The 16,737-nt window shown below is 31.3% G+C and overlaps 1 protein-coding gene across 1 annotated transcript; it reads left to right on the top strand.

Moving 5' to 3' along the window:
• Window positions 1-3,948: 3,948 nt before the first annotated feature.
• LOC112273109 (vacuolar iron transporter homolog 2) lies at window positions 3,949-6,072 on the top strand. The gene is made up of 2 exons (XM_024501511.3): window positions 3,949-4,903; window positions 5,390-6,072. Exons 1-2 carry the CDS (start codon window positions 4,511-4,513, stop codon window positions 5,843-5,845), a joined length of 849 nt encoding a protein of 282 aa, XP_024357279.1. The 5' UTR covers window positions 3,949-4,510; the 3' UTR covers window positions 5,846-6,072.
• The last annotated feature ends 10,665 nt before the right edge of the window (window positions 6,073-16,737 follow it).

The raw sequence follows: 16,737 nt of genomic DNA, 5'->3' as shown, positions 1-16,737 counted from the left end.
TATATATATATATATATATATCTATATGTTTGTGTCTTAACTAATATGGCTTCACCCACTGCCACAGAATTATGCAACAAGTTATTATTATAATTATTAATTCTATGCTTAAAACTTGCATGTGTTGAGAAATGTTTTGGTGGAAAGATTGAACAATCTTCAATTCACACATTGTAATGTGAAGACATTAGATGCAACAGTTGAATGTGAAGACATTAAATCCTTAATTAAGGACTTGAATAAATTATTATATTCTAATTTGCTCACTGCAGCAAAGCTCAAATACTGGCAACTTGAAAGCCATAACTACCTGGATTTTTCTTTCTGTGAACAAACCTTACAAGCCTGAATGCTCAGTTTCCCTATATATAGATTTAAACATTCCATCCAGTCCTTTATTTTGTGATAAAAATATGTTAATATTATTCAACCCAGCTTCACATTTCACAAACTTGTGAAGCATGTCACAACATTTTGATGTATCATGCTGTTGGAAGGTGAAAAATGGGATGTGACATGAGTAACAAAATGAACAGAGTTATACGGTCACACAATATGCAATTGTTTATCCTGATCATTTATTGCCTGGTGGAGCTGGTGGCAATCCATGCCTGGTGTGTGTGTGTGTGTGGCCAGCCTCTGAGGTAGTATCATTGCACAGTACCCAGCTCTCGCACATTTAATATGGCAGACCTAACTGCTCCATGCAATATATCGTCCATTCTTCATCAAACTAACTATCCGCAATATTCATCTACACACCCATCCTTCCTCCCTCTTCCTCCCTAACAATGCACTTCAGGTTTTTGTTTCTCTTTCCACAACAAATTTGGGTCCCTCTTTGTTGGGCTGTGTGGGGAGAACTATGGGAAGAATGTGAGGGTGGGTGTCTGGGCGCGGAGCTAGGAAACTATAGGAACATGGTTGGGAACCTGGGTGGTGGTGGTAGAAGTGAAGAAGACAAAGACCACATCTGGAATCACATGAACAAAGCTTCTGTGGGAGGCACAGTGGGTGACAGAACTTAAATGAGAGGAATGGCTGGATAAACAAAGCATGTTGGGTGAGATAATTAGGTTTAACTCCCTTGTAAAATCACAATGCTGACTGGGGTGGCCTGTCCACTTGGCTGTGATTCTGCCAAGTCACATTTTCAAGTTCCATGTGACAGAGAGACAAAAGGGACAGTCATAGGGAAAAGCAACCTTTGTGGAATCAGCAGGAGACTATGTCTGTAATCACACTATGTTGCTTATTATTTATGGGTATGCACCCACCAAACATAAGCATAAGGGGCATTTGAAAGGTTTTCAATAATTGGGGGTAAACTAGTACAGAGAATGTATGGATGGATGATTTGCTTACTTAGTTGTTTATTTTAATGATGATGATAAGTACAGCGTGTGATGTATCATAAAAGCATCTAAGGAAATATGGAAGAATTACCAAGATTACTAAATGCACCTACAAGAAATGCTTTCTTGGTTCTCAGTATGTGATTATTTTATTTTTATATTGCAGAGTTTGGTAGTTGTCATGGATATTGTTATTGGGTTTTCATGTATAGATGATTTTAGATGCATGTAGGACATTGGATTCCATGAATTATCCAGCAATTTTTATGACTGACTATTATTAGTTCATGATTTATTCTCACACACACACATTTATTTATATATGTATATATATACTAAAAAATTGTTATGATATATAAATTGGTACATTCCTAACATGGTAGCAAATACGTACTTTAAAGTTTCATTCTGGACACATTTAACATTCATTTGTTTAACTTCTAAGTGCTGAACATTTGACAATATGTTATAATGATAATAATAATTAAATTGCTCATGAAACAGAAGTTGATAGTTATATTTTAAAATGAATAATAAATATTCTAAATCACATTAGACAAAAATATATACCAGTCATCACAACACACATACTAAAACCCACACTAAAATGATGACAAGGTAAATTTATTAATTGAGATCTAGACAATACTTAGTTAAAAACCTAAGAAATTGAATTCATTATATATATATATATATATATTTAGATTCATGGTTATTTTCATTATTGTATGTGATAAAAAAAGAAAAAAACCGTCGATGTCTTCAATAGACAGAGAGCTTTAAACGAGCACCGAAATGAAAAATAAGGTAAAATATGTCTATTGGTGCATCTAATGTTAATTATTTATATGAATGATCATGAAAACGACATTTATATATGTTTCTATTTCTGTGTGTTTATATACTCAAATAATATAAAATATCATCTTTTATTTTTTCTATATATATATATATATATATATATATGATTTTATATGTATAACTCTTTTGTAGAATTTAAATTTGATTTGTTCCCATAGTTATATAAACATTTCATTTACATTTTGAAAAAAAAAAATAACTTAATTATTTCTATATTATTGTTTTGCAAAAACGATTGTTAAATAATATGAAATTACAATTTTATCAAGCCTCATTAGTACATCCAAAAAAATTAAAACAGAACAAAGCTTGGGATTGAAAGTGACATCTTAACCAAATACATTTAAAAAAAAAAAAACTTATTTTTATCTTTGGTATCTTAAACATGTTGATCTTTCTTAATAAATACCACAAATGAATGTTTGGTGACATTTCATGTAACACAAATTTGCATTTGTAGAATAAAATATAAACTAAAATTCTATTAATGTATTTTACTTTAACAAAATAAATATAAATATAAATAAATCAGTTCTCTCTCACTCAATCTTGTTTCAAAATTGTTCTGTATACTTCATATTCCAGAAGACTAAAGTTTATTTCAGGGGACAAAAAGAGATACCTTAACATTTAAATCTTGGTGAAATTTTAAAATCTCTAAATTTAAATAAATCTAGGAGTTTAAAAGTGGTGGCTTCTCACCTGTTCCCCTAAATGTAAAGACTACTTTACATGAAGAGTCCATTTATATTCTTCATACATTACCTAAAATATATTGATTACATCTATATAAAAAAAAATGACAAAAAAAAAAGAAAATAAAAACTCATTTTTGGTGTGCCATTAGAGGGGGAAAAAAGAAAAAACAAACAAACAAACAAAACAAGAACAAAAACAAAATCTTATCAAATGATGATAGATGGACTGCATCAACTTCTTTTTGAAGGCTCCAATATTCCTTCCAGGATTGTTAAATCCATCACGAAGACTCCATGGTATGACCAAATCCAAACGAAACAAGGACAAAAATGAATGATGCACACACAAAGTTTCGTTTTTCTTTTGGTAGAAGGTCATAAGTGATCACGTTTAATGGCACCATCCACTAATCTCATTGAAGAGGCCATCTCCTCATGCCCCTTTGTTGCTTTGATACACAAGTGTGTTCCTAAGGGTAGACACCCACTCGCAGGAAAAGGGGCCAACCCACCCAGATTAAAAAAAACACACATACACGGCGTGATTCCCAACACCAAAACAAATTGGGTGGCGGCCCGATCCACCACCCGGAATTTCCGGGTCCCCGCGATACTTTCTCAAGTTGCGCATGGGCGACACACGCCTTGGGGCCCACATTATCTCCCGCTGAGGCCGTCCGATGCGCAAGGAGCATATCGAGCGGTGAAGCGTCGCGCACCTCGGTGGCACGCGGGGCGCCACGTCGTTGCGGGCGCGTGCCGCACACGAACCCGCCACTTCTATTTTGCTTCTCGATCCTTCCCACTCGGCAATGCGAAAACGACGAATGAATTTGTGGCTTTAATTGGGAAATTTGTCGAATTATCGATCGAATGCGTGGAGCCGGCGATGTGGGTGATGAGGATTATGCCCTTCGTAATCTGATGGTGAAAGAGTCCCAAGCAGGGATTCAATCTCGCGAGGCGTTTTTCTGCTGAGGCCCGCTGTGCATGGGGCCTATAAGAGTGTGCGTCCTTCGAAGCTAATTGTGCAACGCAATTCAGGTGAGGACTGTACCTGAGGCACGGTGACTACGCTTCTGTTCTGGGTCTGGAGAATCGACTCCGTTTTCGAGGTACTCCCCATTTTGCCGCGCAGCTGATCGATCAGTGCACATTCTTGTACGAGGAGAGCAGCTTTCGCATGCATGGTCGTCTTTCCGTTTCGTGACGTCTGATCCTCGATGACACTGCGTTGAGCTCGCGCCGTGATTCGGTCGTTTGGGGGAGAACCTCCTGTCTCAAGAAGTTTCATGAGACAAACAATATATATATATATATATATATACATACACATATCTGTGTATTTTCGAATTTTGGTTTCGTTAGCTGTCTCGTTGGAACCAGTTTCTTCCTTACTGGAAATCGAAGTTGCTGCAATGCGTATATGATACTTCGGCGAAGCTTTGAATCTGTAACAGAAGGTCGTGATCCTCTGTGTGGCTTGTAAGAGCATGTTGACTGTATTTCCGTAGCTTCATAAGATACGTAGATGATTTGTAACTTTCAAGAGATCTCTGCAAAGATTCAACTGGTTTTGGTCTTACGGCGAAAGAGATGACGATCTCTGCAGCTACCGACTCGACACAAGGATCCGCATCATTGTATGCAGTAGAACCTAAGGTGCATCCCGATGTTGAATCTGGATCAGAAGGCTGCGACACGCAAACATCCACCACTGAAGAGACGTCTAAGGCAGTATGCGGACACAAGCACTACTCCCACAGAGCGCCGTGGTTGCGAGCGCTGGTGCTCGGGGCAAACGACGGAATGGTGTCGACTGCGTCGCTCATGCTGGGCGTGGGGGCCGTGGAGCACAGCGTCAAGACCATGGTCGTAGGCGGGCTTGCGGGCCTTGTGGCAGGCGCTTGCAGCATGGCCATTGGAGAGTTTGTTTCAGTCTTCTCGCAGCGAGATGCCGAGAAAGCCGACGTCGAGAAGGAGCGCCAGGTGAGGCGGCCATCCTACCCTCCTCTCCTGAATGTTTCGGTGAAAACTATCTTGATGATTGCGAGTTCTATCCGAATGAACCTTATCTCGACGGAATGGATTCTTCGTATGGTTTGCCTTGTGATGTTAAGACATACTCACCCAACAGACACCTGCAGAAACACGTGCCATCATAGCACAGCTAAACTTTCTGGAACATAACTATAGCTCCAGAGAAACTGCTTTCATTCATATATATATATATATATATATATATATTTGTGGAGAGTAGGCATACCAAGCTATCATCTGGTTACCCGGTGGGTCCTCGCTCATGATTGTTTCATGAAGCTCAACCAAAACCACGAATCTTACCAAGACTCGATGCTTATAACTGTCCCTCATGAAATCAATCCATAGTTGCGTAAAAACTGATAGAGAACAGTAGTTAGTTGGCATTCCCTAGCGGCTCTAACGTAAACGATCATCACCCTGTCGCTTTTGCAGGAGCATGCTCAAGGACCCGAGGCGCAAGCTCGAGAACTGGAGGAATTAACCTGGATCTACGTGGGACGAGGGCTCAGCTACTCCTTGGCGAAGCAGGTAGCGGAAGCGCTATCAAAAGACGACCCAATCAGAGCGCACGCTCGGGACGAGCTCGGGATCGACATGGACGATTACTCTAACCCCATGCAAGCAGCCATCGCCTCGTCTATTGCATTCGCTTCGGGGGGCGCGGTCCCTCTCCTAGCTGGAGGCTTCATCCAGGACATCAGGTATAGGGTCACGTCGGTGGGTATTTGTACTGCTCTCGCTCTTGCTCTGTTTGGCGCCGTCGGCGCTAAGCTTGGCGGAGCCCCCATGACAAGAGCAGCATTCAGGGTCTTAGCTGGGGGTGTGATCGCCATGTTGCTCACGTTTGGAATTCTCAAGCTTTTCGGTGTCGCCGGAGTGTCGGTGTAGAGAGAGCACGAGGAGATAATAGTAGTCGAAAAAAACGGATCTTTTTCATTCTGTTGTGAACACGATATTGTATATTACACACCCATAAAGAGAAACATGCAAATATTAGCCGGTCATTAGAGAATGACAGTATGCCTCCTGTAGTGCCTCCCTATAAAATGAAGAAGTGCAGAATGCTGGTGAAAATACCCACCTTTTCTATTGAAATGGTCATTTGTTTTATTCCACATTGTTGCAATGCCTTCATCTGCATTGGAGCGGAGTCATGAACCTCACAAAGAAGTGATCAAAATTTGGTTGCTAATGTTTCACCCAACTCTTCAAATTCCTCATCCTCGGAAATCATGCGTCGGATGTTGTGGTGGAGTGAATTGTTCACAACGTTATAACCAATGCTTATAGTTTCTCTATTTACATTTTATATAAACACATATGCCCATTCATTCATATAAATATGGATATGTTTTATTGTGTACAAAACATAAAACTGCAGCCACAATTTTAATTTTAACTTTTAATTTTTTTGGGAATTGGCCAATACTTGAAAATTTATAGAATTATTTTTTTCTGTTGTCTACAAAATAATTGATGTTTAGAATTATTAACAACTAAGCTGTTGCACATAAATGTTCTTCAAAAGCATTTAAAATATAAAATAACAATATATATATATATATATATATATATTGATGAATATATAATTTTCTTTTTTTCTCTTTTTAATGAGAAAAAAGAATTTTTATATATTTTCAACACCTAAATCCAAAGAATATTACTTTTTGGTTGGTTTATTAAATGAATTATTTAGAAATATTTAAGGAAAACATTTTTTACATATTTATTATATTAAAATAGTTAAATAATAGCTTATGGCCACTTCAACTAATCATTTATTTGTAGGTCTACTTTACAAAACAGAAAATTATATATTTTGTCTGGTTTAATAATTCATTTTAAATTTAATATACTTATGAAAATAAATTTCAATTTTCTCAAATAAATATCTAATTGACTATATAATATAACTATTTTTAGTTTATAATAGATACGATGGTAATGCATAGATTTTGTAATGTTAGGATAAAAAATCAAATAAATATTATATATTAATGTGTTTATAAATTTAAATATCCAATATTTTCTCTAATTATATGTAGTATACAGGTACAACTAATTTATCAGTATTTAACCAATTATATATTTTAAAGTATAGGTATTCTTTTAGTTTTCTATTTTTTTTTATCAATCTATAGTCATACTCCCTAACATAACAACTTGGTTCCATTGTTTTAGATTAACTTTATAATATTGCATATACATATAATAAGGAAGATTTATCTATTTTTTATTTTAACTTAAAGTTCAGTTACTTTGTCCTTCTTTAAACAGAATTTGTTTTGTATACCATGGAATTCGGTATAAAATAACGAAACAATAAAAAAAATATACAAAACAAATTTTTGGTTTTTTTAAGAGTTATAATTTTTTTATGTATGGTGATATATATATATATATATATATATATGTGTGTGTATGTATAAATAAATATACATACATACATACGCACATACACATAATATAAGATAAAATATTATTTCTTATATTTATGTGAACAAACATGTTTCTTAAAAAACACATACTTGTTTTGTTAATGTTAATGTTTATGTTTATGTTTTTTTTTTTTTTTTTTTTTTTTTTTTTTTTTTTGATACATTAGTTTTAATTCTCTTAAAGTCTTATGGTTTTTTAAAAATATATAAATTTTATAAATTTTTTAGATTTAATATATATATATATATATATATATATATATATATATTTTTTGTTTTTTGTTTTATAAAATTATTACAAAATTTTAACTTTTGTAATATGAAAAATAATTTTAAAATGATAAATGATTATACAAGTTATTAGTATTTTTTGAGCATAGAATATATAGCATTTTTTTCATTATATATTATATTTTATTACCTTAATTTTTTTAAATTTAAATTATATATAATTAGAGAAATGATAAAAGACCCACTTTATCTTGACCACCATTGCACCCTTGTAGTCTTCATCTTTATTCTCAAGTGTTTCTTATTCCCAACGGTTGCTAATAATAAGAGGGAGGAGGGGGGGGGGGGGGGAGAGATGGGGATGTTAGAAACAGGGGCAGTAGTTGGGAACAAGGAAATGGTTGAGAATAGAGATGAGATTAAAAGGGTACAATGATGGTTTAAACATGTGGGTTGATTTAGTCAAAATTTGGGTCACTTTATCATTTAATTATAAAAATAGCATATTAAAAATATATTTTAATTTTTTAAACTTTTATATCAATCAATTAATTAATTCTTTATAATATTTTTTTATAATTTTTGCAATAAAACTTCAAGCATTATTTTGATAAACCAAACCTTACTGTTTATGCATAGCTATTACACTTCAAGATTGCAAACTTACTTGCAATATCACATTTTTTTAATAATATTTTAATTATTAAGTATAAATAAATATATTTAAGTAATTAAATAGAATACAAAATATATGTATTTAAAATTAGCCAACTTTTATAAAACATATAGACAAGGATATTAAAAAATAAAAAATTTAGAAGAATAAGATATTAATTTAGATAGATGAAAATATTTTAAATAGTTTTAAAGTTTTTTTGTTTGAATTAGGATCTTCTTAGTTTTGCTCTCATGTTTGTGAGTAAGCAAGTAGTTCATTTTTGAAAGCTTTGAGAAGAAGTTCTAAGTATTGTAAAATATCCTAGAAGTCTTAAAACTTTTGTACAAAAGCTTTTAAAAGATTATGGAAGGCATTGAAATCTCGTAGAAATTTTTAGAAGATTTAAGAAAGTTTTTAGAAATTCTAAAAATATTTGTCTTATTCTTTTCTTTCTTAATATTATATTGTAATCTTATCTTTTAATGTATAATATTTTTAGTATGAAAAATAATTTTATCTTTTAATTAAAAAAATAATATTTATTTTATTTATTTTAATACATATTAAAAATTATTAGTTTTGTGAAAAAATATACAAGATATAATATTTTTTTTATTGTATAATATAAAAATTTTAATTAGAATATCTAGTTTTCAAAACCAATTATAAAATTGATAGAATATAAATTATACCAATTTCTGTTTTTAAAGGAGTTTATATGATTTATATTCAATGTTCATATTATTTATAAATTTTTATTTTTTAAATAAATAGAATTTAATATTTAGTTATTATTATCTTAAATATATTTTTAAAAGAAATAATTTTTGATTTGTTTTGGTAAAAACGTATTTTAAAAATATACTCTAATTAATGGATATCTAATTTATATTATTTCATATCATGAATAGAATATATTTTTAACAATACTAATTGTGTCATATATCTCATACTAATGTGCCAAAGACTACTTTAATTTATAAAATAAAGTCAATTTAAGACTAAAATAATATAAAATATATTTATTTTTATTGATAATCATTTATTTTTTTTAAAGCACTTTAAAAAATAAATTTTTATTTATGTATATATATATATATATATGATAAATTTGAGAGAATGTCAAATTAACCTCAGCTTTTATTAAATCAATCCACCTTTCAAAACTATCTTTATATCTCTCCATTCTTATTCTTAACACTTGTTTCTTCTTCCAATTCTTTGCATTACTGTAAAATCATGACAATTAAGATTTGGTAGAGCAAAATTAACACATTAGAGAAATGTCACTTGTTGGTAGAGAGTTTGCTTTATATTAGTCTTTTCTTATAATTTCTTAAAGATCATAACATCACCTCCATCAAAGTGGAGAAAAATTTAACTTACATAAAATTTAATTCCAATGTTAGGCACTTAAGCTCATCTTTTATTAATTTGCTATGAATTTGGCTCATGGTACCAATTATTAAGAACTTTGATTTTCTCTTCTTGTTCCTGCTTGTTCATCTTTGTTAGATCAATAACTTTGAAGAAACAAAGAATTAATTCAATTTACCATTTAGGATCCATTATGATCATTTCTCACATGTGTTTTCTTTGTGGTCATGACCAACTCATGATACATAATCCAATCAAGCTATTTCTAAAATAAAGCACTATTTAAATGAATATAAATTGGTTGATTTTTTACTAGAGTTTGATAATCTTAATATAAGTCCTTCCGTGTTACATAGAAGAAAAAACCTACTCCTATTGCTTTCATTATTCTACTAAAGTTCTTACTCATGCTTACTATATTCAACTTGTACGTTTTTATAATTATAAGAAGACACTTTGATACATCTTCAGCCCTCTTCAATCACAAAGATTGCATAAAATTTTCAAAGCACCAAAGACTTGTAATATTCTTTACTTTCTAATCTTTGTATACTACTTGTCAAGGACATGAACTAGAAGATGATGCATAAAATAATGAAATATGTATCAAAGAAAAAGTGACAAAATAGAAATAAATAAGTATGTATATTAAAAAGAAACTGGAATGGCCTATTGCCAAAAGACAAGAAAACTTGAGATTCTTGAAACTAGATTAAAAGCAAGAAAGGAATTGACAAGAGTGAAGAGGGCTTCACTCTTATCTTTATATATACTATTTAACTAAGGGCTACGTGGCAATGTTCTATAGAATCTCTAATATGTGTTGACTTTGTAGGATACATGCTTTGACTTACAAGGCAAGTTTTTCTATATGTGCCCCTTATAGTTAGCTTACTCTTCAAGCTACCAACATGTGTGGTACATGGTTAACTTGTTGACCATGTTTCTAACCTAAAAATCAACAATGGATACCTATGAAGTCAAAGCAATGTCTATAAAGCTTCTTAGAAGCTAATTTAGAAGATATTATAGAATTAACTTACTTTTATTTACTTCTATCTACTTCTACCTATTTATATAAGTAATTATTAGCTTACATATGTATGTCCGTGACATTCTCCCTCTTTCTAGGGATGAGTTCTATAAAGAGCGGTCATTATATGTTGAAAAAATCTATGATGTGATGAATTATATTCGCCACATACTCAGATCTTTGTTCTCTTTAAAGATGGTTGGTAGGGCCTTTCAACCATCGACAGTGTTTTATACTAGGGCGAGAAGACCACCATATTATTTGATAATTATTGAGGCCTTCATAACTTCCTTCAAATAAAACATTTAAAAATCTGTCAGGAGTTGTTCCTACTTCTAATAAACGTCTTGAAGGAGATATTTCCATGTGTGTTTACTAATATTATATCCATACTAATGAACAAGATATTCTAACTTATTTTGGTGCCACCTTGAGTCTAAGACTTTTTTCATTTAAATTTTTTTATTATTATCCACTTTTATAAAAGGATGTGGTACATGTCTTCTTGTTGATATGTCCATTGTCTTATATAGTTCAAGAAGAGACACGTGAAATACTAGATGGATTTCCATTGACATTGATAGGTATAAATGATATGCAATTGGATTGATCTGTGTAGAAATAGGAAATGATCCAAGCCTATGATAATCCAACTTGTTACAAAGACGAGTAGTCTTGATATTGCGATGAAGTAAGCATATCTTGTCATCCACATGGAATGGTGGTTTTCTTTTTGATAGACATCCACATTCATCTTTTGTTGTTCTTGAGCTTCTTTTAATTACACCTTCATTGTTGCATATAGCTTTGACAAATGATTTGTCAAATCTTTTGTCACAAATTATCAACTTTTAAAAAATTAAAAGTATCAAATCATGGATGATAACCATAATTAGTAAATAAAGGTATTTATTTTCTAGAAGAATATATGGTATTATTATAAGCAAACTTTACCAATAGGAAAAGAGTTATCCAATCATCTTGTTGGTTGTTGATGGTACATCTGAAATATTGCTTCAAAACTAGATTAACACGCTGTGTTTGTCCATCAATTTGAGGTTGGAATGCCGAAGATAGTTTTATGTCTACTTTTAGAATCTTAAAAAGAGTCCACCAAAATCTTAATACAAATTGAGTTCTCCTATTTGATGTAATATCCTTGGATAATCCATGATAGGGATAGATATTGTTAGGAAAGAGTTTAGCTATTTCTTCACATGTGATAGATTTTATACATGGTATAAAATTTACCATCTTAGAAAAACAATCTACTATCATAAATATAAAATCATAAGAACCTGAGATTGGAAGATCTGTAATAAAATCCATAGAAATGGAAGACAATAGTTGTTTTGGAATGGATAATGGTTGAAGAAGTCCGTAAGGTTGATAATGGGGAGTTTTGATCTTGAACAAATGTTGCATGACTAAATAAATTCTTTTACACCCTTCTACATTTGTGGCCACCAAAAATCTTTGGATATAAGCTCCAAAGTCTTATTGTATCCAAAATGTTATGCTGCTGTAAAATCCTAATGTGTTTGAAGAATATGTAATCATGCTTCTTCTTTTTGAACATATAATCGACTTTCAAAATAAAGTAGGTTATTTTTGAACTCAAACTTAGAAGTATCTTAGGACTTAGAAGAAGGATTCTTGATATTTTGAACAAGAGGATTAGAAGACATACTAGATTGGATTTATTTCACAACGGTAGAATCAATAGTCAATGTTGATTTCATTATTCAAAGATGAAAATGCTCTAGTTTCAAGAAAATTTTTCTTTGTAGATCAAAAGGTGCATCTCTTTCTTTTAGTACAAGATAAGAACATCTAGAAAGAATGTTTGACAAACCTTGTTATTTTTCGGGTCGATATCTGATTTTGAAATTAAATCTTGATAAAGACATGGTCCAATCGACTTGGCAATGATTCAAAACACGTGTTGACATGAAGTACTTGAGATTCTTGTGGTTTGTATATATGGTGATTGGATTCGAAGTGCCTTCTAGATGATGACGACATTCTTAAAATGAATCCTGAATTGCAAGAAGCTCTTTGTCATAGATTTCATAGTTAATCTCAGCTGCTAAAATTTTTTTAGAATGAAAAGCTACTAGGTGAAGTTTATCATCTATTCCTATTTGTAATAATATGGCATCCAAAGCAAAGTCTGATGTGTCCGTTTCCATAAAAAATGCCTTAGAAAAGTCAACCTGATACAAGATTGGTGCAAAAAAAAAATCTGACTTAAATGCTTCAAAAGATGCTTCAACTTTGCTGCTCCACTCAAGTTTGTCTTTGCAAGTCAAATGTTTAAGTGGAGCTACAACTCAAGAAAAGTCTTTGATGAAGATCCAATAATAGTTGATAAAGCTCAAAAAGCATTGGATATCTCTTACCATTTTTAAAATCTTCCAATCCATAATAGTTTGAACTTTCTTAAGATCCATCAGCAATTCATCATTTGAAATGATGTATTTTAAGAAGTCGACTTGAGTAGTATAGATTACACACTTTTCTATCTTAGCATAGAATCCTCCATCTTTTAATTTTTATAACACATGACGAACATGAAATTCATATTCATCTATGTTTTTAAAGTAGATCAAGATGTTGTCCAAATAACAAATAAAAAAATCATCTAATTTTTTTTTTAAAATCTCATTCATTAGGTGTTAAAAAGCTGCTGGTATATTTGTAAGTCTAAAAGGCATGACGTTGTATTCAAAATGTCCATATCTAGTTCAAAATACACTCTTTCATTCATCTCGTTTTTTAATTTGTACTAAATTGAATGCTTTTCTTAGATCTATTAAAGTGTAGATCTTAGCTTCATTCAATTGATCGAGAAGTTTGGATATCAAAGATAAAGGTTACCTATTCTTAATGGTGATCTTGTTGAATCCTTGATAATCAACTCACATTCAGAATGATCCATCTTTTTTCTTTACAAATAAGATTGGAGCTCCTATTGGTGATTTGGATTGACATGTAAAATTCTTGGCTAGATTTTTTTTAATATATTCCTTGAATTCAGCTAATTCATTTTGTGATAAATTATAAATTGGTCCAAATGGCGATTGTGCTCCTTCTTGAAGGTCAATTGAGTAGTCATAGAGATGATGTTTTGAAAAAATATGTGCATTTTTTTTCTTAAATATATCTTAAAATTCTTGATATTGGCTTGGAATGCCACTTGAAGTCTTTACATTATTAGAAATAAGTGTGGCATAAATGACATAAGGTAATCCTTCTTTCATAGCATGCAAGAAAGTTCTTGCACCTAAAAACATAGGTTTTATTGTGCTAGACTTATGACTTTCTATACATTAATTTCATTCTTAGTTATACTTTTCAAGAAGTCAAGAATACGAGAAATCCAATCTTTGTAAGGATTATACTTTTTTAACTATGATAAACCTAAAATAACTAGATTAGAAGGAGATCTAATTATATTAAAGATTATACAATTACTATGACTATTTATTGCTACATTTATAGGAAGTATTTTATGAGTAACATCTTCAAAAGATAATGGAAGACCATCTATAATTTCTACATGAACAAGTTTAGTTTTTTGTACTAATGATATTTTATAACTTTTAATAAATTCTACATCTAAAAAATAAGCTGAGGCTCCTGAATCTATCAAGATGGAGGCTTTATAATTATTAGGTCCTAAATGCACATCTATTATAAAACAAAGAGAGGATTTTGAAGAGAGGATAAGACCTTCATTAGAAATTGTATAAGATTCTAACCGCACAGTTCCTATTGTAGTTGGACAAATTTGTTTTCTGTCACATTGTCTTCTTTGACAACTATGCTCCTCATTTTGTGGTTTTGTCACTTCTTTGAATAATGTTGAGTACTGTATTTAGGTTTTTCATAATATAAGCACAATCCTTCTTAACATCGATGAGTCTTATCTTGCTTGGTAAGAGGTTTAAAACATATTTTATTAATTTGCATATCCTCTACTTTTGAATGTATATATTGAGAAGATGTTGGTGTTGCCATCAAATTGTAGTAATATTAAATCCCACTTGTGCAACTCTCAGATCAAAATTTAAAAATAAAATTGTTGCACTTCATAGCAAAGTTAATTGCTTGACTCAATGGTTGAGGATCACATAAATTGAACATCAATTTTTTTATTTCATATTATAATCCATAAAAAAATTGGCTAATAAATGCAACTTCATCTCACTTCATAGCAGTTGATAGTTGTCAAAACTGTAAAATATATAATGTTATAGATCAATTCTCTTGTTATAAAATATGGATCTTATTGGTTGCAATACGAGTTGCATCATATTTTCCATACATGAAACAAAATTCTACCAAAAATGCCTCCAAATTATCTAATATTTGATCTTATCATTTAAAAAAAGATGAAAACCATGATAGTGCTAAACTTGAAAGAAGTGTACTAATGAATCTAACTTGTGATATTGGAATTGGATAGCTTTGCGATTGAAGTTCAATCGCAAGTTGTACTTGATTGATAAATCCTCAAAATTTGGATCTTGTACCATCAAACTTCTCAATTAGGGCAACTCTTAGTTCTCTAATACTTAAAGGATGTTTCACCATAGGTGGAGGGACATGATTTGGTGCAGATGTTGAGACAACTCTAATCATTTCTTTATCCTCACTTCTTGCCATTCTTGTTGATCTTTATGGTGGTAAGCTAGGTTGGTGCATTGCAAGCATCAATTTCTTCAATTGTTCTTGTATTTGTGTCATTGCACTCTTCATTTCAATAAGCTCTATCATAATAACACTTAAAAAAATATCTAATACCACTCTAAACAAGTAGAAGAAAGGACTTGAGGACAAAGAAAATAGTAAGAACAATATCAGTTTAGAAGAGGATAATCCACAACTTCTAATATGCTTATGTCTTATCATGAGAAAGGAATAATCTATTCTTAATTAAGACAAGACAAAGCTCTGATATTGTAAATGTATTATTATCAATCTGTCAAGGACATGAACTGGAAGATGATGCATAAATCAATGAAATCCATGTCAAAGAAAAAAGTAAAAAAGTAAAAATAAAGAAGTAAGTAAATTAAAAAGAAATTAGAATAACTTATTGTCAAAAGACAAGAAAACGTGAGACTCTTGAAACTAGACTAAAAACAAAAAAAAAAAAATGACAAGAGTGAAGAGGACTTCACTCTTGTTTCTAAAAATATTATCTAACTAGGGACTATGTAGCAATGTTCTATAGGACCTCGAATATGTGTTAACTTTGTAGGACACATGCTTTGACTTACAAGGCAAGTTTTTCTATACATGCACCACATAGTTAGCTTGTTCTTCAAGCTATCAACATGTATGATATATGATTAATTTGTTGATCAAGTTTCTAACCTAAAAATCAATAATGGACACTTATAAAGTCAAAGAAGTGTCTATTAAGCTTCTAAGAAACTTCTTTAGAAGATATTATAGAATTAACTTACTTTTACCTACTTCTATCTATTTCTACCTATTTATACAAGTAATTATTGGCTTACATGTGTATGCCCGTGAGACTACTAGAAGTGTCAGATGATTGCTCTATACTTGAAAAAAAATTATCATCTTTTGATTAATATATGCTTATTTTTCTTTTGGTTGGTAAAAAATAATTTGACCTTGCAACATAGAAATAATAGTTAAGATATCACATCAATCCAAGTTCACATTAGCTAGAAGCATTGTAGAAAGAGGTGGCTCCAATGAAAACTCCATCATCTTTCTTCCTACCTTAATCAATAGATCTTCTTCATTTAAGGTTCAAAGGCTCTAAATTTATTCTATAGTGAAATAAGTACTTGAAGTAGAGTCGAATCCATAAAATTAAATAATAAAAAATCATTTATTTCTATTATTTTAATTATCAATGTTGTCAAATACAAATTGACCTTTTGCATATTTGGTACTATTGTTGGCAATATTTCATTCATATACATGCTTCTTATATACAATCACTAGTACTTGTTAGGTTTAATTCTTCTTGCATGTCATGTTCATGGCTTTGCAAAAG

Source organism: Physcomitrium patens, chromosome 20 (assembly GCF_059467195.1).
Source record: "Physcomitrium patens ecotype Gransden chromosome 20, ASM5946719v1, whole genome shotgun sequence".
Lineage (NCBI taxonomy): Eukaryota > Viridiplantae > Streptophyta > Bryopsida > Funariales > Funariaceae > Physcomitrium > Physcomitrium patens.
The sequence above is the reverse complement of the archived record's forward strand: the minus strand, read 5'-3'. Positions and strand labels throughout refer to the sequence as shown.